This window comes from Aspergillus multicolor, assembly GCF_047715735.1.
Source record: "Aspergillus multicolor strain CBS 133.54 unplaced genomic scaffold BDW74scaffold_10, whole genome shotgun sequence".
NCBI lineage: Eukaryota > Fungi > Ascomycota > Eurotiomycetes > Eurotiales > Aspergillaceae > Aspergillus > Aspergillus multicolor.
The window spans coordinates 312,957-334,717 of NW_027395961.1; the positions used below are offsets into that span (position 1 = coordinate 312,957).

At 53.1% G+C, this 21,761-nt stretch overlaps 9 protein-coding genes across 9 annotated transcripts; 5 read left to right on the forward strand and 4 right to left on the reverse strand.

The window, feature by feature from the left end:
* Nucleotides 1-7: 7 nt before the first annotated feature.
* Nucleotides 8-2,063, reverse strand: BDW74DRAFT_177506 (MDR family MFS transporter; the record flags this gene model as incomplete). Its single annotated transcript, XM_073728913.1, has 8 exons — nt 8-387; nt 459-716; nt 779-894; nt 996-1,352; nt 1,408-1,627; nt 1,687-1,882; nt 1,937-1,951; nt 2,007-2,063. 8 exons carry the CDS (start codon nt 2,061-2,063, stop codon nt 8-10), a joined length of 1,599 nt encoding a protein of 532 aa, XP_073584530.1.
* Nucleotides 2,064-2,303: 240 nt separating this feature from the next.
* On the forward strand, nt 2,304-3,530 carry BDW74DRAFT_177507 (uncharacterized protein; the record flags this gene model as incomplete). The annotated part of the gene is made up of 5 exons (XM_073728914.1): nt 2,304-2,526; nt 2,577-2,644; nt 2,698-3,071; nt 3,133-3,206; nt 3,286-3,530. The coding sequence occupies 5 exons, from the start codon at nt 2,304-2,306 to the stop codon at nt 3,528-3,530; spliced, it is 984 nt and encodes a 327-aa protein (XP_073584531.1).
* Nucleotides 3,531-3,792: 262 nt separating this feature from the next.
* Nucleotides 3,793-4,504, reverse strand: BDW74DRAFT_177508 (EthD domain-containing protein; the record flags this gene model as incomplete). Its single annotated transcript, XM_073728915.1, has 3 exons — nt 3,793-4,044; nt 4,287-4,359; nt 4,419-4,504. The coding sequence occupies 3 exons, from the start codon at nt 4,502-4,504 to the stop codon at nt 3,793-3,795; spliced, it is 411 nt and encodes a 136-aa protein (XP_073584532.1).
* Nucleotides 4,505-4,795: 291 nt separating this feature from the next.
* BDW74DRAFT_177509 (uncharacterized protein) lies at nt 4,796-7,951 on the forward strand (the record flags this gene model as incomplete). Its single annotated transcript, XM_073728916.1, has 4 exons — nt 4,796-5,599; nt 5,660-5,792; nt 5,849-6,129; nt 6,185-7,951. 4 exons carry the CDS (start codon nt 4,796-4,798, stop codon nt 7,949-7,951), a joined length of 2,985 nt encoding a protein of 994 aa, XP_073584533.1.
* A 308-nt stretch (nt 7,952-8,259) lies between these two features.
* BDW74DRAFT_12949 (putative GPI anchored protein) lies at nt 8,260-9,912 on the forward strand. Its single transcript, XM_073722251.1, has 2 exons — nt 8,260-8,410; nt 8,470-9,912. Exon 2 carries the CDS (start codon nt 8,474-8,476, stop codon nt 9,728-9,730), a length of 1,257 nt encoding a protein of 418 aa, XP_073584534.1. The 5' UTR covers nt 8,260-8,410; nt 8,470-8,473; the 3' UTR covers nt 9,731-9,912.
* A 237-nt stretch (nt 9,913-10,149) lies between these two features.
* BDW74DRAFT_152026 (putative mitochondrial 2-oxodicarboxylate carrier protein) lies at nt 10,150-11,474 on the forward strand. The gene is made up of 2 exons (XM_073724299.1): nt 10,150-10,507; nt 10,602-11,474. The coding sequence occupies exons 1-2, from the start codon at nt 10,470-10,472 to the stop codon at nt 11,314-11,316; spliced, it is 753 nt and encodes a 250-aa protein (XP_073584535.1). The 5' UTR covers nt 10,150-10,469; the 3' UTR covers nt 11,317-11,474.
* A 153-nt stretch (nt 11,475-11,627) lies between these two features.
* On the reverse strand, nt 11,628-12,156 carry BDW74DRAFT_12986 (uncharacterized protein). Its single transcript, XM_073722262.1, has one exon. It carries the CDS (start codon nt 12,043-12,045, stop codon nt 11,698-11,700), a length of 348 nt encoding a protein of 115 aa, XP_073584536.1. The 5' UTR covers nt 12,046-12,156; the 3' UTR covers nt 11,628-11,697.
* BDW74DRAFT_12996 (basic helix-loop-helix domain-containing protein) lies at nt 12,156-14,300 on the reverse strand. The gene is made up of 2 exons (XM_073722263.1): nt 14,192-14,300; nt 12,156-14,067 (listed from the first exon to the last, which is right to left on the reverse strand). Exon 2 carries the CDS (start codon nt 13,809-13,811, stop codon nt 12,267-12,269), a length of 1,545 nt encoding a protein of 514 aa, XP_073584537.1. The 5' UTR covers nt 13,812-14,067; nt 14,192-14,300; the 3' UTR covers nt 12,156-12,266.
* Nucleotides 14,301-19,471: 5,171 nt separating this feature from the next.
* Nucleotides 19,472-21,447, forward strand: BDW74DRAFT_13004 (putative Golgi traffic protein SFT2). Its single transcript, XM_073722265.1, has 4 exons — nt 19,472-19,811; nt 20,053-20,173; nt 20,394-20,544; nt 21,021-21,447. Exons 1-4 carry the CDS (start codon nt 19,589-19,591, stop codon nt 21,171-21,173), a joined length of 648 nt encoding a protein of 215 aa, XP_073584538.1. The 5' UTR covers nt 19,472-19,588; the 3' UTR covers nt 21,174-21,447.
* Nucleotides 21,448-21,761: the final 314 nt, after the last annotated feature.

Below are 21,761 nucleotides of genomic sequence, written 5' to 3' on the forward strand. Positions count from 1 at the left end.
CGGCTGTTTACTTTCCGCCCTTCTCTTCTACCTCCTCTACCACATCCTTACCCTCACCCGACCCCTCGCTCCCCAACTCTGTCTCCACCTCCCTCACCCCCGTCTTCCCCAAAATCGACACCGGAGGCGCCAGACAAGCCACCAAAACCGCCGCCCCGCAAAGTCCCAGCGTCAAAAGCCAGGCGTCCTTGATGCCAACCATATACGCCCTCTGAATTCCGCGCACTTCCTCCGCCGCAAATGTCTCCTGCAGCTCCGACGCTCCAGCATCCAGGACCGCCGACGCAGACACCCCCGGTGCATACCGCTCCAGGCTTTCGATCAGGCGGTTCGTGGCGATGGATTCGCCGGCTGAGACGCCTAAGACGCCACTGCCCAGTTGGAAGACTTTTATTATTAACGCAATTGGTTAGTAATATAAAAACCATATTTTCTTCATACATAGGGTGAAAACTTACAAAGAACCAAGGCTGTAACGGTTGCGATATCCTGCTGGTCGACGAACGCCTGCACGGCTGTAACGGGTACCTGGATACAAAAGCCATCGCCGGCGCCGGCCAGGATTTGGTAGCCGATTTGTTTTGCGGAGGGGGCGTCGATGTCTAGTGTCCAGAGGAGGCCTGAGCCTATGGTAACTGTGACTGCGCCCGCTAGGAGGAAGGGCTGGTAGTAGCCTATTTTAGAGAGAAAAGCGCCGGCGAGCATGGTGATGACAGCTAATGGTAGAGGTAGGTGCCATAAGTTTTGGAAATTGGGAATTGAGGGCAGATGGTCTTACATGTTGGCACAATGTAGGCCAGGAGAAGGACGCCGCTGCGGACGGGCAAGGCGTCGTCAATTGCTTGGAAATAGATGGGTAGGTAGTATAGGCGGATGTAGTTGGCGGAGTTGAGTCTTGATTCCCAGGGGATAAATCAGCTGCTGTTAGCGGATATCTTGTCTTGTCTTGTCTGGAGGGGGTTTAAACCCCAGACCAGGGTGGACTGCTGGCTTACAAGAACGCAAACACACAACAAGCGAGCACACCCCGGTTACGCAGAAGTCGCGAGGCAACCAGAGCTTCATCACCCTGAAACCACTCGACGAGGGCAAAGGCCAGGAATAGCACTATCCACCCCACCAACAAGCCAATGATTTGTGATGAACTCCATAACTTCGTGATGCCACCCCACTCCAGGGCAAGGAGATAGCATACCAGGGATGCGGTTACTAGGACGCAGCCCGGGATATCCAATTTGAGGAGCAGTTCTCGCACTGGCAGAGCGGGCTGATGGCGGACAGATTGAGGAAGTTGAAGAGCGAGGAATACCGCTACAGCGGTGGCTCCACCGAGAGGAAGATTAATATAAAAACTGTAAACATCAGAGTTTGTTCCTGACGGCATAAAATAGGGAATATGTGGCCTACCACCATCTCCAGGTGACATCCGATGTAAAAGCGCCTCCGACGAGCGGGCCTATGACGCTGGCCAGTGTGAATATGATGCCGTTCAGTCCGTAAAACATAGGCACCTGGTTCGGAGGAACAACATGGGCGAGAATGATATACGTTCCTGCAATGATGCCGGCTCCTCCGCAGCCGGCAACAGCGCGACCAGCGATAAAACCAGCACTGCTATTTGCGACAGCTAAACAACAATAAGCCATTAGATACTCGATGTTTTGTTTTGGATAAGAAACCGCCCACCACATCCCAAGGTCCCTAGCTCAAAGACGATGATGGCGCACAGGAAGGTATATTTGACCGAGCAGTATTTATACAGCTTCCCCCATATGGTCTGGAAAACGCACACGGTGAGGAAGAACGCTGAGCCATACCAGCCGACATCGTTGAGGCTTTCGAACTCGCGAGTTATGCGCGGAACTGCTGTGGAGATAATGGTCTTCGGGGCGCGTTAGAGCATTGTTGTGACCGGCAGGAAGAAAGAGGTACGCACTAGGTCCAAAGCGGTCTAAAGAAATCGTCCATTGTCAACAAACTGCCTGGGAGTTGCTATCAACACATACCAGGAACATGCTCAGCAAGAGCGACACAATGATCACGGATGTTCGGAGACTCGCCATCCTGTCGGTCTTTTTTGCTCTCAGAGAACGACGATGGGGAAAGCTTGACTCCTTCTTCAGTTGATGTGTGTTGTTGGTGAGAAACGCCCTGTGTGACGATCCTCGACTCCCGTGCAACCATAAGCACGGAGTCAATTGGAACGGATGGCACGGAGATCAGCTTGCTCTTTATTTAATCCAACCATGGCCCAATGTCCTGCCTGACCTTTGCAAATCAACCAACTCCTCCTCCAGTTCACCATGTCTAGCCCCAGTGAGCTCGAGTACCAACAAGCCCACCGCGACGAGAACCAGCAGGCGGCCGGATATGGAGTCCCCAGCGCCTTCTTTGGCCTGGCCATTATCTCTCTCTGTCTCCGTCTAGCCTCGCGACGAATGCAAAGGGGTGGCCTGGGACTCGACGACTATCTCGCTCTATTAGGCGTCCTACTGTTGATACCGTTCATGGCCGCCACTCTCGGAGGTGGGACCAGCCTTTGCCCTCCACTTACCAACCGAGCTGACTCGATGCAGAGGTCAAGAACGGCATCGGAAGACACAGCATCACCATGACCGAGGCTGAGCTCATCATGCAAGGCAAGGTAACACGCCCCGCCCTCGCTCCTGCTCGGGACTGGCTGACGCCGTGAGACAGTGGGAAGTGGTGAACCTGTACTCCTACACCGCCGCCATGACCACGATCAAGCTGTCCATTCTCGCCCTCCTCTCGCGCATGTTCAGCCTCACATCCCGGCGCTTCCGGATCTACGTGTGGTTTCTCTCTGCGTGGGTCATTCTCTGGGCCGTTGCACTCTGGGTCGCCTACTCGGTCCAATGCCGGCCGTTCTCAAGGCAGTGGAGTCTGACCAACTCATGCCGGTCCAGTCTGGAGCTGCAGTACTCGGCCAGTATACTCAATGCAGTGCATGATGTGATGCTATTTATCCTGCCGCAGCCTACCATTTGGAAACTGCGCCTGCCCACACGCAAGAGGCTGCAAGTCAGCGTCACTTTCTTCATTGGATTCGTGTGAGTATGCGACTACGCATCACAGGTCACTCGCAGCTAATGAAGGCACTGATCCTACTAGGGCGACATTGATGGGAATTCTGAAAATCACCTACATACAAGGCCCACCGGGCACTCCACATAAGCACGACGCCTGTAAGTGCAATTTCACCGTACCCTAGTCGGCCCAGCAGGTCATACAAGTTGTGTCTCTAATGTCGCCCCCATCCTGCAGACTTCATCGTGCCCGCTCTTATTTTCAACGCGCTGGAGCCGCTCCTTGCCTCGATCTGCTCGTCGCTCCCCTCCATCCCATTCCTGTTCCGCAATGTCCGGTTGGACGGCTATCTTCAGCTTACGAGCCTCCTTCGTGGAACACTGCGGTCGAGGAGTTCGTCCAAATCAACCCATTCATCCCAGAGTGGAGACCAAGCACCCCCGGAGAAAGGCTGCAGGTCTGAAGAGGAATGCGTCGCATAATGCCCACAAACAATGCTCACCCACGATACCCACGAATTCTAATCTCCACCTACTTAATCTTTAGTTAAGTACTATATTGCAAGTCTAGAACTAGCATGAAAGCGAAAACATCTGTCTCAGTGTATTCCTCGAATTCAAATAACAGTCTGTGCTTTGATCCCACGAATTCCAGCCGCAAAGCTTGTGCAACCCCCTGCCCACTACGCATGCAACCAGTGCCAACCACACAAGCCCCTCCCACATCCCCTCCAAAACGACTGGTCTAAACGACCGCCTCCCCCTCCCACACCCAAACCTCCTCATACCCAACCCTTCGCCTGACACTGTCCTTATCAATCAACTTCTCCTCACTCGGTTCCACAACCTCCGTATAGTAAGGATCAGCCCTGAGCCGTGCAAGGATATCCCAGTCGTCAAGCAGGATCTCCGCATGCCCGTCGAAATCCAGCGCGGCGTCAGCGTCGGATTTGTTGGTGCCTAACAACTTTGAGGCCATGGACGGCGGGGTGTGGAACTAGCGAGTTTGTGGGACGGCGTCAGCTGCGCGGTTGGGAAGGAACAGAGAAGAAAAGAAAAGAAAAGAAAAGAAAAGAAAAGAAAAGAAAAGAAAAGGTGGGCTTGGGCTGCGGCTTATTGTTGCACAGGATGTTTGCGTTGGATGGGAAGGGATGGGATCGGCGGGGGGCTGGGTATGATGGATTGTTGGATGGGTAAGCAGAGCCCTCAAGAAGGCTGTTACCTGACTCACGAACTCACCAACGTGTAGCGGTAGACGCCGTGGCGCGCGAGCCATGTCTTCAGCACCTGGGCATGCTCGTTTGTCCAGATGCTGTGCTTGGTTAGAGGCTGTTTCCGATTCTGCGGGTTGGTGTTGGGGGCGATGCGTACTGGTGGAACTCCTCCACTGACAGGGAGGGATGGCGCTTGACGTAGGTGTCGAAGCGAATCAGGCGCTTTGGGATGTTGGTCGACATGGACACTGATGAGGTCCTTGGCTGGGGCTCTTTGACGGAGAGTATGCGGGTACAGAGTATGCGAGACTTGGTTTCGAGCCTTGAGCAAACAGCTGGATGGAGGGCAGAGCTGACATATTAATAGGCCAGACGAGAAGGAGACGAGGCAGCAATCACCGGTCATATTCTGACCTGCAGGTATCTAATCCTGATTGGGGTCGATGGTACAGAGTCAAGACTGATCCTCGGATTTCTACATCGGCACTAACGGTGGTACTTTCAGAACCAGGCTTAAAGTTTACACAGGACACAATGGCCACATTCGAGAGTCTACTCCAAGAGCTAGCCGATAGCTGCTTATCAGCCCACGGCCTCAGCTCCTTCTCATGCTCCGTCTATGACACAGCCTGGGTGTCAATGATCTCCAAGACCGTTGCCGGTACACCACAATGGCTCTTCCCAGCATCCTTCACCTACATCCTCAACACCCAAGGTCCAGACGGAGGATGGAGCCACAGCTCAGCTTCAGCGTCTGATCTGGACGCGATTCTCAACACCATGGCGGCGTTGCTCGCCCTGGTCAAACACTCCCACGCGCAGAACCAAACGAATGGCAATGTTAACCCTACTATGACTCCGGACTTGAACGAGCGCATCTCTCGCGCAACAACTTTCTTGCGAGAACGCCTCCAGACTTGGGACCCAACCGCCGCCAAAGCCCACGTGGGATTTGAGATTCTCGTCCCAGCGCACCAGCGGTACCTAGCGGCCGAGGGAATCGCCTTGAACTTCCCCGGAGAAGCGCATCTGACCAAGCTATGCAATCGCAAGTTTGGCCTTTTCTCACCAGAGCTGTTGTACGGAGATAAACTGACCTCACTAACCCATTCCTTGGAGGCGCTCGCTGGACGAATTGAATTCGACCGCGTGCGCCATCGGCTGGAATTTGGAAGCATGTTGGCATCGCCGGCGTCGACGGCTGCGTATTTGATTCATGCGTCTAGCTGGGACGATGACGCAGAAGCGTATATTCGGGCAGCGGCGGAGTTTGGGATGGGGAAGGGATCGGGGGCTGTGCCTAGTGCTTTTCCGACGACTCTTTTTGAAATGAGCTGGGTATGTTCTGGCGTAACCCCGCTGGCTTGGGGATGATATGTTTTGAATTGACGGGTATAGGTGGCGTCCACGATCTTGCAGGTGCAGGATCCAAGCAACAGCCCGTTAAGCGAGAGGAGTCAGAACGCTCTGACGACTGTGGCACGGTATCTGCAGGGCATCTTCGAGAGTCAGGATGGAGTCGTGGGCTTTGGTGAGCCCATTTCTACCAACCCATGCAAATCGGAGTTAACAAGCAGGCCATTCTAGCTCCCGGCGTGATCGTCGACGCAGACGACACAGCCCGAGTGATCCTGGCACTCAACCTTTCAGGCTGCCCTGCACTGCCAGACCGCCTAATCCAGCGGTTCAAGAAGGGAGACCGTTTTCAGACTTACGACCGTGAGCGAGATCCCAGCTTCAGCACCAACTGCAACGTCCTGTTAGCGCTTCTGCACGCACCGGATCCGCAGCTGTACAGCGCAGAGATCGAGCTAGCTCTCCACTTCTTATATCTGCACCATGACCGCGGAGACTTGAGGGATAAATGGGTATGTCACGACTCCATCTCCGTCTCCAAGTATGTACCACTGACCGCCCGAGCAGAACGCAAGCCTCTTATATCCCAGAATGCTGCTCGTCAGTGCCCTAGTCAAGCTCCTCGAGGTCTGGAAAGGGGGTTATGGCCCGCTCCAGGGGCTAGCAGACGACTGCATCCAGAAAGCACCGGTCGTTCTAAGCGCGATCCTGCAGAGAACGATTCACGAGCAGGATCCAGTGGACGGGTCGTGGGGAAATGGGTCGTGCGAGGTCACGGCATATGCAATCCTCGCTCTGGCTTCCATATCGACCAGCTTTCTCGGCGCCAGCATGCGGAACAAGCTGCGCACAAGCATCATTTACGGCCGGGCATTCCTTGAAGCTAAATCCAGCCAATGGGAAGATGGGGATGCGATCTGGATTGAGAAGATCTCTTACAGCTCACGGCTTCTTGCCGCAACGTACTGTGCTGCGGCCATGCAGGCGCCAATTTTCCCAACCACGCCGCTGGTCGGCAAACAGGCGCATTGTCATACGGACCTAAAGGTCCAAGTAGCGAACGGACACGCAGGCGCTAACAAGGCCAAGGGCAAAGGTATAGCCATCGCCATGAGCGCTGTTAACGAAGCCTCCAAGTTCTTCTCCCGATTGCCCCTGTTCACAGATATACCGGTATGGAAGCTCACTGCCTCGCTGGTCGAGGGCCAACTCTGGTATCCGCGGCTTGCTGCTCAACGCCACTCCATTTTTCCCAGGGACAAAATGACCGCAGACAAATACCTCCACTACATCCCGCAGACGTGGACGGCCTGCAACGCAAAGAACGGGTACCCGCTGGCACCAGGGCTGATATGGGAGATGATGGAGACCTCCAGGCTGAACTACCAGGTCGATGAGTTCCTGGAATCTGTAGTTGGCGGATGTGATGAGACCGAGCGCGACGCTGTGCGGGCATTCGTTGCCCAGATCTGCGATCTCGGTGCAGTGGGAGATGCAGAGTCCTTCTCCTCGAGTGCCACAGACAGCGCAGTCAATAAATGCAGCATCATCCGCATCAGCACCAACCTTCCGCCTCGCATCACTGATCCCCTCGAGAACTTCATCTTCTATATCATTACGCATCCCGCCGTCACATCCTCGCCACGAGAATCACAGCTCGACCTCGCTAGGGAACTGAAGGCATTTCTCCTGGCACACATCGCGGACCTCGCCTCCTCCCACGAGCTAACAAGCCAAACCTCTTACTCAACAACCCGCCCAACAAAATATCTCTCCCCGCCGTCCTCGTACTACACCTGGGTCACCACCACCTCGGCAAATCACACGAGCTGCCCGTACTCCTTCCGTTTCTTTCTCTGCCTGATGGCGTACTATCATCAAGGCGAGGGCGCGGGTACCAAAGTCGCAGGGCAGACCCCACCAGTCCTCCACGGCGCCCGCCAGAAGTACCTCTTCGCCTCACTAACGCGGCATCTCTCGACGCTGTGTCGGCAATACAACGACTATGGAAGCATACTCCGGGACCGGGAAGAGGGGACGCTGAACAGTGTCAATTTCCCTGAGCTCTGGGAGCACATGGCTCCATCTGATGTCCGGGCTTGCATTGCAGACTCAGAGCCGGAACAACCTGACGAGCAAGCCATGAAGGACGACTTAATGTGGATTGCAGAGTACGAGCGCGAATGCTGCCATCGGGCGTTGGAGAAGTTGCTTGAGGAGTCGAGCTTGGATGAACGCGAGTGTAGGGTTTTGAGGACGTTTGTTGATGTGACCGAGTTGTATGGGCAGATCTATGTGGCGAGGGACATAGCTAGTCGGATAGAACGGGGTTGATTGGATTGGATTGGACGTGCTCTGCTTGAAGGATAAACTGTTCCATTTCTGTTCATGGACTTGGCGTGAGCTGAGCAGGACCTGCTGAGCGGGATTGCTTGTTTGCTGAAGTAAAAGAGTAGTCCATGAGTGTCTGAGTGCATAACAGAGCTTGATGCACGGAGGCCGAAGATGGCCAGGGCCACTAGTAGCTGTGGAGCATGAAACAGCCAAGGCCCCGCTCCAATAGGTAGAGCTCCACATTGGGACTCAAAAGCTCCCAGCCATCGCATTTATAGATCAAGGCGTCAACAATGGTTTATTTATTTTTCTTTCTCTTGTTTAGCCATGCTCAGTGTCCTACCTTGCTCAGAATTTGTACACTGTCCTAGATTCTGTGCTTTTCGTGCGAATTTTGTGCTCAAACCTTAGAACCTTAAGCTTAAGCACGGATTGAGATAAGGCACACTTCCCAAAGCAGTATGGAATTCCGCATAGTTTACCGTCTATGACGATTGAACGCTAATATATGCGACCAGTCCGATGTTGCTCGCTTTCATATTACTCGGGGTAGCCTCACTTGCCCAGGCATCAGCGGACTCTAACCACATAAGTCAACACAATGGCGTCCCCCAAAGATCCATCCAAGGCATCCGGAAGATGAGCGACGATGCGGGAGAAAAGTTCTACATGCACTACTGGCACTATGAAGATGATCTCATTGTTTCCAACTCAACGGACGCACAGACTGAAATAGACCGACGCTTCGTTCTCGCCCGCTCATATCATTTCCAGCCGCCGTTCTCTTTTGACGTCCAGCGCTTTGCAGATCTACGTTCTTCGCCGCTGGAGAGAAGGGATTTTGAATGTCCTGCAGGGACGAAGGCTTGTACGGCAATCGGTCGGTCGGATAGCTGTTGCGGGACAGACGAGACGTGCGTAGTAGTTGAGGATACGGGTTTGGGGGATGTTGGGTGTTGTCCATCGGGGCAGGATTGCTCGGGGACGATTGGGTCCTGCTTTGAGGGCTATACCAGCTGTCCGTCGTCGCTCGGAGGGGGGTGTTGCTTTCCTGGCTATGAGTGTGTTGAAGAGGGCTGTAAGTACGAACCTGATCGTCGAGCGAGGGCAATGCTGACTGTACCTCCAGGTGCACATATCATTACCATAACAATTACCTTATCTTCGACGACACTGACAACCACATCAACCGAAACGGTTCCCGCGACGAGCACCACTAGCACCACGACTACAACTACGGAGCCTACAGAGACCACGGAGACAACCACCTCCACAACCTCCACATCAACAAGTACATCGTCAACGGGAGATTTGACACCGCCAGACCGACCCACCAGTTTATCAACCACCACAAGCTCCGAGACCATAACGTCCTGCCCGACCGGCTTCTATGCGTGCGCTGCAGTTTATCAAGGCGGTTGCTGTCAGACTGGTCGAGATTGCGATACGACGTCTTGCCCGGCCGCGTCGACGACTACCATTGAGACCGAGGGCAAAACAATTGTCATTGTCGAGCCGACAACATCTGCAGCGAACAGCAGTGAAGGAAGCGGTACGGGGACATGTGCGACTGGTTGGTTTAGATGCGCGGACACGGTCGGCGGAGGATGCTGTCCGACCGGGTATGCGTGCGGAGCAAGCTGCACGGCAGTGCCGACTGCATCGACGACGGGAACCGTGGCCAAGGAAGCGCCGACCGCAGAATCGATCGGTGGAGCGATACAAAGCAATTGGGTGGCACTGACATGCGCTATGGTTATGACCTGGACGATGTTTTGATAGATGTACCATATGAGATAGATGACTGATGCAAATGAAGATAACGAATTGATGAGATGCGATAACCAGGCCCAAGAATGATCGACGACCGAAATGAAAGCCGAACGCGGGGAGAACATTCATATTAAGCGGGGGGATCGTTTACCCCTTGCTCGGTTTGGAAGGATTTTCCGGTAGCCGAGACGAGCGCGATTATTGACTGTCTTCGTCTTTCGGTCACTTTGCCGGCCCGGTTGGTTGCGTTGGTGACACTGACTCCATCGTCCCTTTCCAAACCGCTCCAACCTTCTCCTCACCTCCTCTCCTCACGTCTTTTTCTTTCCCTCCTTCATCCCTATCTTCTCCCCTCCACTCCTTATTCACAATGTCGAGCGACAAGCCCCAGGCGCCTCTGCCTTTCGCCTACCAGTTCGTCGCTGGTGCGGTCGCCGGTGTGTCGGAGGTAAGTGGGCTGACAATCTAATCGCTTAACCCGAGCTAAGGCTGACTGACCGCGTGACTAGATTCTGGTTATGTACGACTCCCTACGATTGTCTATCTAGACTCGCGAATGGATTAAAGGCAGTTCCATGTTGGGATGGTCGCTAATTGATAATTAGGTACCCATTGGACGTCGTCAAGACCCGAGTGTATGTCTCCCCTAACAACAAACCCGCCGAGCGCAATTGAGCCAATTTAACAATACCACAGCCAACTCCAAACCAACGTCGCTGCCGCCGGTGAGGAATCCTATAATGGTATGCTCGACTGCTTCCGCAAGATCATCCGCAATGAGGGGTACGCAATCCCCCCTCCCCCTCGTTCCCCACAGCGATCCCTTACCTCAAACCGAGGACTCAAACTGAGGAACTTGATACTAACGAAAGAAAAGTGCCTCCCGCCTCTACCGCGGTATCTCCGCGCCCATCCTGATGGAAGCGCCCAAGCGCGCGACCAAGTTCGCCGCCAACGACTCCTGGGGCGCGTTCTACCGCAACCTCTTCGGCGTCGAGAAGCAGACCCAGTCCCTCGCCGTCCTGACCGGTGCCACCGCCGGAGCCACCGAGTCCTTCGTCGTCGTCCCCTTCGAGCTCGTCAAGATCCGCCTGCAAGACCGCGCCTCCGCCGGAAAGTACAACGGCATGCTGGACGTCGTCCAGAAGATCGTCAAGGCTGAGGGTCCCCTCGCCCTCTACAACGGTCTCGAGAGTACGCTGTGGCGCCACATCCTCTGGAACGCCGGTTACTTCGGGTGCATTTTCCAGGTCCGCTCGCAGATGCCTACCCCCGAGCCCGGCAACAAGTCCCAGCAGATGATCAACGACCTGATTGCTGGTGCCATTGGTGGAACGTTCGGTACAATCCTCAACACCCCCATGGATGTCGTCAAGTCGCGCATCCAGAACACCACCAAAGTTCCCGGTCAGACGCCCAAGTACAACTGGGCTTGGCCTGCTCTGGGGACGGTCATGAAGGAGGAAGGTTTCGGTGCTCTGTACAAGGGTTTCACGCCCAAGGTCCTCCGGTTAGGACCTGGTGGTGGTATCCTGCTCGTTGTGTTCACGGGCGTGATGGACTTCTTCAGGAAGATGAGGGGTGAGGCTTAAGGTCTCGTTGGCTAAAAGGGGTTTCGTTTCGGTTTCGTTCGCTTGTTTATTTTTGATGAGATGGATACGTACGGTATGGACATGCATGTGCAGGGCTGGATTTAGATGGTTCATAGATTGTGCCATAGAAAGAAAGAATATACTGCTATGTAACATTATCTGTGGTCTACACATACCCTAGGCTCTTCATATCAGGAGTTGGCAAAAAGCTATACTTTTAGAGTTGATCAGCGCCTTGAGTACGGTACTGTTTAGATACGAATGACCCAACAAGCTTATCACCTAGGTTGCCCAACCCGACCATTTTTGAGCACTCTAACGTGCATTCGTCTTCCTCATACCACTCACTATACAACCAGATGCCACGACAATGGAGCCGATCTATAGCCGCGGCTGCAACGAATTACATTGCGAGTTATCGAGTACGAAGGGAAGATTCATTGATATCGACATTATATACTGACCACGGTCGAAGTCATGCATAAGATTCTGTAGAGCGCGAATATATAACATCGTGTATTCCGAAATGAGATAGTCGAGTAAAGATAGCAAAGTCATGACAAGAGTAAGACGGATTGGGGGGGGGGGAGAGAGGAAAGAACAGGAAAGGGTATCAATGGAGCAGGACCTAAGCAAAGCGGAAACCAGTGGCAGTGCGGTGCAGAAACCCAGTGAACGCAAACGCAGACTCGAAAGCAGAGATGAATAGATATAGATGAACGCAAACATAAGCGAAACAAGAAAAGCAAAAGAAATATCAACTGAAAGCGAGCTAAATGAAACATCAAAAAACACAACAGAACAAGTCTACCTAGAACCTATAGACAATGCACCATAACCCAGAGGCCCGATGATATCACTCCCGCGTACGCCGGTCAACCACATCCGTCGACGCCTAGTATGCAATGATTTGACATGTAACCGTAAGAAATCCGGACAGGGTCGGATGCCTAGTTCATCTCCATAGCGTACTCATCTTCCTCCTTGAAGCTCATGCCTGCATGTCCGGACGTATTCCAGTATTGTGTCTGTCCGTTATTGTTGTTGTTGCCGCTGAATGGGGGGCTGAGACTCTGAGGGCTCAAAGCACCGTTCGACACGGCGTCTCCGGCAATGTTCGTATGTTTGGGGACTCGCAGGCCAGTGCCCGGCGCACGGCTGTAGTGGAAGGAGCTCGGGTCGTTCTTCTCAATGGCATCTAGAATCTCGGTGCGCATACGTTTCTCTTCCTCAGTCTGCTCGAACGGCCAAGTGCCACCAAGGCTGCTGATCAGCTCGGCGAGCTCGGCTTCTTGTTGAATCTTGACGTGAAGAGCCCACATGAGGTCCCTCGTCCAGCCAACAGCACCATTGAGAATGTCTCCCTTGTTGGGACCCTTCTCTTTCTCTTCAATAGGCAGTCCCATAGTAATGTTACCAGCAGCACGTCGACCTGTTCCGCCGGCCAAAAGTGACGTAGCCGCGTTACCACCTGAACCCGGAAGCCCAGTGTTGTTGACCAGTTGTTTGCGGACCTTGTCGTCTTCCAGGCGATGTTGGGGAACGAGATGGGAGAGATCTTGAATGCGCTCATTAATATTGTCACGTCGTCGACGCTCAACCAGGTTGTGTGAAGCTCTCCTACGCCGGCGCTTGGCTTCCTGGGACTCCAAGTCCTGGGAACCCCCAGGTAAGTGAGCATCAACCTTGGCCGGCAAGGAGGCATGCTTTCCAGATTTGAGGATTTCGGAAATGGCGGCGTGATGAGACGGGTGGCCTGGGGAAGAGATAGGAGACTCGGCATACGACTGGGCACTTCCGGGTGTACCATCCCATTGGTTTGAGAGGGTCTTCTGATGTCGGTGCTGCAGGCCTGTCCGGATAGGCTGAGTGGGAAAGCTCCCGGATTCGGGGGTTCCAAGAGCTAGACCACCAAGAGCGGGAGTTTTGGGAGTCATAGGGCTACGGGCATCCATTGACGCGCGATCCATAGCCGATATGTTCGGTCGAGCCTTGGAGTTGAGATAATTCTGCTCGAGGTGGGACCCGGGACTCTGGATATGGGAAGAGTTCAACTGCCCTTGGTTCACGCCGCGGAATTGGTCATAATTGAAGCTGCTCTGCATGAATGGGCTGTGCATGGGAGCACCGTCCGGAGTATTTGAGTACATCTGCGACATGTGGCTTTGATGACTCATAGCAATGCCCGCGCTCGATGGGTGTTCCGGTATGTAGTTCTGTTGAATGCCGTTCTGTCCGTGGATCTCCAAATCCAACAACTCATCTGTATCAATGCCTGAATTTCCAAAATTGAAGCTGGATGACATATTCTGCTGAGAGCCGAACCCAAACCCTCCCATGAAGCCTCCGTTGGTCAAGTCCGATGGGTCAATCCCATCATTAGGGTTCCCAAATTGGTTGTGCATAGAGTATCCGGATTGCGACATCATGAAATGGTTCTGGTCACTGTTGTATTCGTCAGGTTCGGTTTTGATAAACATTCTCGCGTCGCTCATGGTGCATCCGGCCTGAGCAAGTCTCCAAGTCGAGCGGTTCTTATCCACAGGGTGCCCTTACGGTCCAAAAGCCAAAACCAGAATATCCTCGAATATAGATCGGAAAATCGAGCGAGTGGCGATGAAGGCAGGGATGGGCGAGGTATGTTATTTAACTTGGTAGGCCGAGTACCCCTCGCTTCGGTATGACGATGTAAGCTGACTAGCGCGGCAAGCGAGGATGTCTAGTTGGCGGGGAGGATAGAAGGGTGACGCTCTGTGTGCATTTATCTTGTTAGCTCACTTTGTCCGGAAGCCAATAAAGGTGTTGCAACTCTGCGTCAGATCGGAAAAGACAAAAAAGGACATGAAGACTCGAGGCAAGGATAGGGTTTACCGACCAAAGGGCGATTATCGGAGTTATAAAGCGGTGGCTGAAAGAACAACCAAGTGAGATAAACAGTGTGAGGCAATGCGTCGGCCGTGGCCAAAGGAAGCGATTCGGGAGTGGACGAGTCAACAAAAAGCGACTCCTATCGTGGATTTCAGATTTAAATAGGTCGGGCCGTCGATCGCGAGCCACAGAGCTGATTAATCGGGCTAGAGTCCGGTGTGAGCGGCAAGACAGCAGAAAAAGCAAATATGGGGCCTTGAACGGAAAAGAAATATGTGCCGATATTGTATAGCAACAGCAATAAGAATGGCCGCGGTGAGAAGAGTTGAGGAGGCGTGTCCGTCCGTAAGCGAGGAGTCAGAGACAGACAATGAAGCCAAGCTGGGGCGTGGGGACGGGCCAGGGTCGATAAGGGCAAATCAGGGAGGCGGGGTGGCACTGGAATGTCAAGGGCAGGGGCCTCCCGGACAAGGTCGGTGAGACTAGGAGCGAGCTGAAGTTGGCACAAGCGACCGGGAGAAAAAGTGACAGCCTGACGGATGGATATAGACTCCGTTGAGAGGCGGGAGATCCTGGAGGAAGCGTGGGGAAGGCGACGGACGATCGATTTGCCAGCGAGGCGGTGTCTGAGATCCAAATGGAGATGAAAGCTGAAACTCCTTGAAACTGGAGATCGAGGCTCGGGCGGTCGGCCACGGCAGTATAATCCGAGTCGCCCACTCGACAATGGCAATCTGCTGTGAAACATCCAGCTATCCTGGCAGGCCGCAGTATCATTTATATTCGTCGGCCCAATTATGCGCATCTCCGCTCCCGCGCGGTCCAACCAGGATGTGGTCTCCGCGCAGGGGCCCTGAAGCAGTCTTGCTAGGCAAATTGGATCGTCGAATAGGCGATCTCCGCGAACTGTTTCCCCCAAAGGCGCGATCGCTGGCTGCAGACCCCGCGCTGAGAGGTGCAAACCCCGGCAATATATCCTGGATGGATTTGGGGTGGAAACTTCATGACACCATCTGGGTATGTGGCTGAAGAACGCGAATTTTCCCGTCAAGAGTCCATGGACGGCCAAGAATTCGCACGGAGTAATAGTCCGTCTCATCCATGAGGATAATCATCCAGGGTCTCGGATCCATGCAAGGGTGGTTTCCCCTCGTCTCTTCTCACCGCGCCAGGATACGGAATACGAATCTGACATGACAAGACCCAACTTACCAAGTTATTGAATTTCAAGGCGCTCAGAGCCGTGTATCTGTGTCTTCGAGAAGAATGTTAGCTTCTATTCTTAAAGAAAGGTGGATGCTCCTGGTCATGACCCATGGAACGACAAGCTCAACCGACGGTGCCTCTCACACGTGGCGGGGAACTTCAACAGCAGTTCAATTGTATAAAGAGACAAAAGGAAACAACAACATGAGTTTCGAACCTCGATGTGATACTTCAACCATAGGTCGAAACCGCTGACGTCCGAACCAGCAAAGAACAAGCACCCAAACAGGTTTTACTTACATTGTAGTTCTGGAACAAAGGTATTCAGTGGGCCTCTAGGACAGAGACAAAGATCGGTTCGAAGAAGTTGGATGTTTCGGAGATCCAACAGAGCGAGCAAGAAAGCTGCAAAAACGATCAGCATAGCCGTCTTTCTTTGAAGAGCTCGAAACGAGAGAGGAACAAAGGGAGAAGAGATGACATGCAGATGCAAGCGACGGGGGTGCTGGGGCCCTTTATAAGCGCCGCGGGGACAGCCACACTGCGGAGCCTCTCATTCGATATACACTACATACCGCTGTAAAGGTCATGCATGGCGTCGATCTCCAAGTGGGCAAGGCTTGACAGGGCTAACTACCACTACATACCTCTCAGCGCACGTTTCCTCCACTCGTCCACCACCTTCCCAGGAGTGGAAAAAAGAAAGCAAAGGCCTAGGCGAAGGGGGTGGCAGTGAAGCAAGCCAGCCAGAGCAAGCAGGCAAGATATGCGAACATGGAGGGTGGGCTGATGGGCCAGTCGCAAGAGTTGACGAGGGCAACGAGGGCGCCTGGTTGGTCGGATCGAATTTACAGTAGAGCAGAAGCTGATACCTTTCCCTTACCTTACCCCCACACCCGTTTGCGCAAAACCAAGAAGGGTGGTACGGAGGTACATGGGGAGAATAAACAGACCAACTATCTCACTGCGCGCATCCCATGAACATCGACCAGGCGCAGGTACTACTAGACTATCTTTGTGTTTGTCACCTGCTGCCCTTGAACCTTTCCTTTGGCGAGAACATGACTCACTTTTCGTGTCAGCCCTTTCTTCTTAACTCCATCCACACCCCCCTCGCACACCCCCCTTCCTGCTCTTTCTTCTGGTTCCAAAACCTGGTTCGCGCCCGCGAGGGCATCAGTTGCCTGGTCGGGCAAAGTGCAAACATCTGATCAGCGACTGCCTATTTACAAATGACTCGCGAGCGTGAGCTGCAGATATCAAGGTATGGACGCTATGGAGTAGTACACCACGACCCGATGCAAACAGAAATGACATCATAGGCTTTTTAAGAGTTCAAGACGCAAATGTAAAAGCAAGCCGAAGTGGATTCTGCTCTCTGACCACCAAGCGGATATCAAGGAAGAAGAAAGATGCCATGTGGAAGACTAGGTAGGTGTTGCAGAAGAGTCCAAGTGTATACTAGTCCGACTCCGATAGGTCATTTGTCCATCTAAAATAGACGATCGACTGGAGCTGGAAGCTACACCCGAGAACGGTCTCTAGCAAGATACAATAATAACGGCGAGTGAGGGGTATCTCAGCTAGTTGGGTCTAGTCTACAATAGTGTCGTCCGGGGCAGGACACAGACACAGACACAGTCACTGTACACAAGGCGGTCCGTGACACCGCAGTGTTGCCTGTCGCCTCCCGCAGGATGGTGCAGGCTGCTTTCTGCCTATCAGACAGTGTGGCGCAGTCAAATACGTACACAACTACGACGATAGATCTGAGTCTGAGAGTGCTGCCTTCAGTTCGTAAGCAATGAGAGGACGGATCATTGCCTGTTTAGTGGGGATGGTTTGAAATAGAGCTAGAATGTGAAGATGTCAGCCGAAGCCCTAGGAATGCGACTAGGTTATTGAATGTAGATAGGCTAAAGTATCAACCTATAGTAGCTCAAGGGAAAGGCTCTCCTAGGCCGTAGAGAGTGTTTACTGTAGTAGAAAGCAGTCAGCGAGGTTACATTGACAAAGCTTCTCATATAAAGTTCTGAGTTATTCAACACAGAAAAAGAAAGCAATACAACCACAACCAATACTTGCCTATAACTTCCGCAGATTCGTGCCCGCGCCGTCCCGTTAAGGTTCGGGAATGATCCAAGCATAATAGTGTCTCTGCAAGGAGTTTCCATCTTGCGTCTCCAGTGGACCCCATTACGTCTCTGGGAGGCAGACTGGCGGTGGGAACATGGCCAACCAACGGTGTGGGTTAAGGTTGTCCGGCCTCTGATCGGAAATCCGTCTAATCACAACCTTAATGTCGAATTTTTAGGCAGACGGCACGCATGCTGAAGAAGCCAGAAAGCCAGTATAGAGTTAGACGGCGCAGGAGTGTAACGTCAAGAGTCAACACAGCCAGCAGGCTAATTCTGTCGGGTCGGACGGGTTCGGTTATGCGGATTTTGACTCAGGCTTGTCATACCTCAACGGCCATAGCGACCATCTTAAGATGCGGCGGGGTAGCAGTGATCGTCGTGAAATGGACCGTGCTGAGATAGAAATTGGGGCTTGGAGGTATTCTCCGGAATGCAGCGGTCGATCCCTTCCGTTTGTGCTCTTGCAGTTGTGGGGGCCCGCAAAAGGCGACTGTAGACTGAATGTGATATTGAAGTTATTGAAGTCTACTCCGTAGAGATAAGATCCCCGGCATTAAGAGACGCCATGGCCCGTCCCCGTCTCCATGTGCATCTGCAAAGGGATATGCAGACTAGCTGCTAGTCCCCGGCTTGCAGGGATGGGAAGGATTGCGTACGGTCGGGATTTGCAGCCGGGGTCAGACAGAAGATACACTAGAGAACCTTCAGGATTCATTGTCAGAGTAGTGTATCTCGCTTGACCTGCTCGAAGCGATTATCGTGATGGGGCCCGGGGGTGGTTGCAAAGTGATCAGGATCAGGATCCGGGCGTTCACTGGCTGACCGAGTAAAGGTGGGCTCCAGATATAGCAGGCGGTGGTCATCTGTCCAATGGTCTCAGACATGGTGGGCAGACAGCCAATCATTTGTATCGACTCTGCCAGCCGTTGAAGCAATACAGGCATCTATTGGCTGTGCTATAGCAGCTGCCGCCCCGCCCAAGATCGACTGTGCTATTTCGGGACTAGCCTGTCAGCTGCCAAAGCGTCCACCGCCTGAGAGTCCGCAGTCGAACCTTGGATACCTCCGCCTTAGTCTGCTCCATCTCGACAGCTTCCATCAAGGCATCCAGGGCGGCTAAAACCACCAAGGTCTCAGATATTCGCGTTCGCCTAAAGCGTCCTGGTATGCTGTCTCTCCTCCCGCAAATCGCTGGCTATGACTCTTTGACTTGCAGTCGAAGCCCACTCACACCATTCCTACCCTCCCTCTCCTCTTGTGCTTCCTTGTCTTCATCCTCAGGTCATATGACAAGCTCACTAATATCGCAGCCTGTTGTAGAAGACCATCTCAGCCGCGAGATACCACAGTGATTTGACGTTACGCCGCTGAATCGACAGGCATCCACCCCCCTCAAGGTTCTCCGCACCTCTCCCCACCTGGTCTGTTCACCTCCCGGCCCTCGCATTTGCTACGTTCGGCCTAGAGCCCGCCGTTGCTTGATTAGTGGGTGGGTGCTCAGTTGCTGCGATCTATCCTGCGATTTTTTTTTTTCATCAGCCTTTGACGTCACTCTACATCCTTGCTCCGATCCCCCGACTTCTACGCCGAACGAGTCTTATTGCGCGCGACGAGCGGCTGCGGCCTGTAGGAAGGTTCGGGTCATACTACAAGAGCTTTAATTGAAGGGATCACACGCTTGTTCGGACTCGATTTCCTCGGCACTTTGCAAGAGCCCCCTCGTCGATCGATACAACTCTTCAGATTTCGCCCGTCCCCAAGCTCCCTTAGGCCCGTTTAGTGCTGTTGCGCAACAGTCACCTGGCCGCATTCTTTGCCCTATCATCCCGTCTATCCCATTAGTGTCCCGCCGCCCATCATTACAAGATATACGCAGATCATCTGCACGCGAAAGGCCAGTTTCCGCCGTGCATAGTCTCTGCAGCGGCCTTTTGTTTTGGCATCCAAGAGCCCGCTACGGTGACTGGCAGATCATTCTCCGTAAAGCCACTGTGGAATACCTGCAAGCCAAGGCAGATTATCTCCTCCTTCCCCCACCCTTCCAATCCGGAGCTCCGACCATGGCCTCTACATCGTTCAGAGATTCGGTGAACTCGTTGGGCTGGTCCCGACGAGAAGGAGATGCATCGGCGAATACTAGCTCCACACCTTTCTTATCGAGGTTACAGTCGTTTAACCCATTTGGCCAAGGAGACAGCTATCTACAACTCCCGACGCACGAAGCTCCTGGCGCTCCATTACCTGCTCCAACTCGACGCGAGGAGGAGGATACCTTCTTTGCTTGTAAGTGCCTTGAACTCAAGATTGTACCGCTCCTGGGGGCGTTGATTCGCTGTGCTGTTTTGTCCAGGTGACGAGAGATCCCAGCCTTCTAGCATGGTTCTCGGACCGCCTAGGATAACACTGTAGACGGCGCTGCTTCTATGCCTGCTGTCCTCCTCGCTTGCACATTGCCGTTTTCCTTTTTGGCTTTCATGCATCGATGGCTTTGTGTCCCTTTCATGGCTAATCCCTCGCTCTATAGTAAGTCGATGGGATCGAATGCTCATCTTCTTCGCATGCAACCTTGGCGCGGCTGTCTGTTTCGTGATTTGCTTTTTCCTATTCCCGGTGCTCTCGCTGAAGCCCCGCAAATTCGCTATCCTGTAAGTCACTCTTGCAAATTCGTCCGGCGCCCTAGTACGCTTTTTGAATTATCGGGCCCATACCACACACCCTTACCCTTGCGTCGCGCGGCACGGACGGCGTAACTCTTGTCATGCCGTGGCTGAGAAACCGTTTTGGGCAAATCAAATCCGGCGCTGCATCCATTACTCTACCTTCATTCATCGTGCCTGGTAATACGATTGACACTGACTCTGATAGGTGGTCTGTGGGGTCTTTACTCTTCCTGCTATCATGGGCGGTCCTCATGGGACCTATGATTTACGCTAGACATCTGATCTCGGGACCACGGCTGCCCTTTACGGCTGCGTATTTCGGGTCCATCGCCTTGACCCTATACTTTGCTATCGGAGTAAGTCTTTTGTTTTCTTTTCGTGCTATACTCTGGTTCCGGCCGCCCAGGATCTCCTGCATGTACATGCAGACGCGATCAAGAATCCTGCTGGCCTCACCTATGCCAATGTCTCATATCCACATTCACATTGCACTTCCTACACCGACGATGAGATGAAATAAACATCGCCTACGCAGCCCATGACATCATCCTGCTTATCGGCGTATATGCGCCTGATACGATGCAGCTGGCAGCCTATCATCCGGCAACAGCCGGAAAACCTTCACACGAAGCGAAAATCTGACGGGCTTGCTCTTGCGCTTGCTTACCCTAGTCATCTTCTCACCCATGCCTTGGTTTCCAACCCGGCCAGTCCGAACCACAAGATCGGGGTCCCATGAGCAAAAGCAAACCCAGTCAACCAGCCCATATCTTAATATTATCTATGATTAGAAGAAAAATGATCAAGATGCTAACAATTTCTCCGCACGCAGCTCCACAGCACAATCCTCACCTTGCTCTCGTCCATCTTTCAGCTCGCCGCGCTGCTCTGGTACATTGTCAGCTACTTCCCCATGGGCAGCACAGGGTTGCAGTTTATGGGTCGCTTCGGGGCGCAGCGCGTTACGGCTTGGATGACGAGCTAGCTGTCGTGGGACTGAAACTCCTTCCTCGAACTGAAACGCTTCGCGCCGGGGCCATTAGATGAATTCCTGCTCGTAATATTCGAGTGTAGACTCGCGACCAATGTGCTCTCCGTTAAGCACTTATGGCGCGCACCGGCGCATATGTCAATATATCGGTATTCGCGGCCTCATATACTTATCCTACTCTGTATAAATAATAGATATGATTTATTTCCATCACGCTGCTATACCCGACCGTCGACGTCTGACTGAATGAATAAACAGATCGATATACGTATACGAGATGCGCAGCCGAGACTGGGAGCCTTCAGCTTACGATTGGACTTTCCATCGTCGCACGGCCCCTGTTTGACAGCTGCCATGTTACAGTAGACCGGTGAGCAGTAACGTCTACGGCCTATGGCAAGTAGGCGCTTTGCACTGTGTCACCGTAAACAGCCAGTCAGTATAGATTAGTCTGCCCTACGAGGTCCATTGAGTTACATTAGAGATCTAGACGCTTGCATATCACATTGCGTTCATTGTATTGTTTCTTTTTCTGCATCGGGGGTATCGAGATCATGTCCGACACAACCATCTTGATGCAGT

Coding starts and splice junctions, on each gene's coding strand:
- BDW74DRAFT_13004 (XM_073722265.1), top strand. CDS start 19,589: ATGGCCTCTACATCGTTCAGAGATTCGGTGAACTCGTTGGGCTGGTCC. Junction 19,812..20,052: donor GGAGGATACCTTCTTTGCTT/GTAAGTGCCTTG, acceptor CTCGCTCTATAG/TAAGTCGATGGGATCGAATG. Junction 20,545..21,020: donor CCCTATACTTTGCTATCGGA/GTAAGTCTTTTG, acceptor CTCCGCACGCAG/CTCCACAGCACAATCCTCAC.
- BDW74DRAFT_12986 (XM_073722262.1), bottom strand. CDS start 12,045: ATGTTTGCGTTCATCTATATCTATTCATCTCTGCTTTCGAGTCTGCGT.
- BDW74DRAFT_152026 (XM_073724299.1), top strand. CDS start 10,470: ATGCTCGACTGCTTCCGCAAGATCATCCGCAATGAGGG. Junction 10,508..10,601: donor AAGATCATCCGCAATGAGGG/GTACGCAATCCC, acceptor ACGAAAGAAAAG/TGCCTCCCGCCTCTACCGCG.
- BDW74DRAFT_12996 (XM_073722263.1), bottom strand. CDS start 13,811: ATGAGCGACGCGAGAATGTTTATCAAAACCGAACCTGACGAATACAAC.
- BDW74DRAFT_12949 (XM_073722251.1), top strand. CDS start 8,474: ATGTTGCTCGCTTTCATATTACTCGGGGTAGCCTCACTTGCCCAGGCA.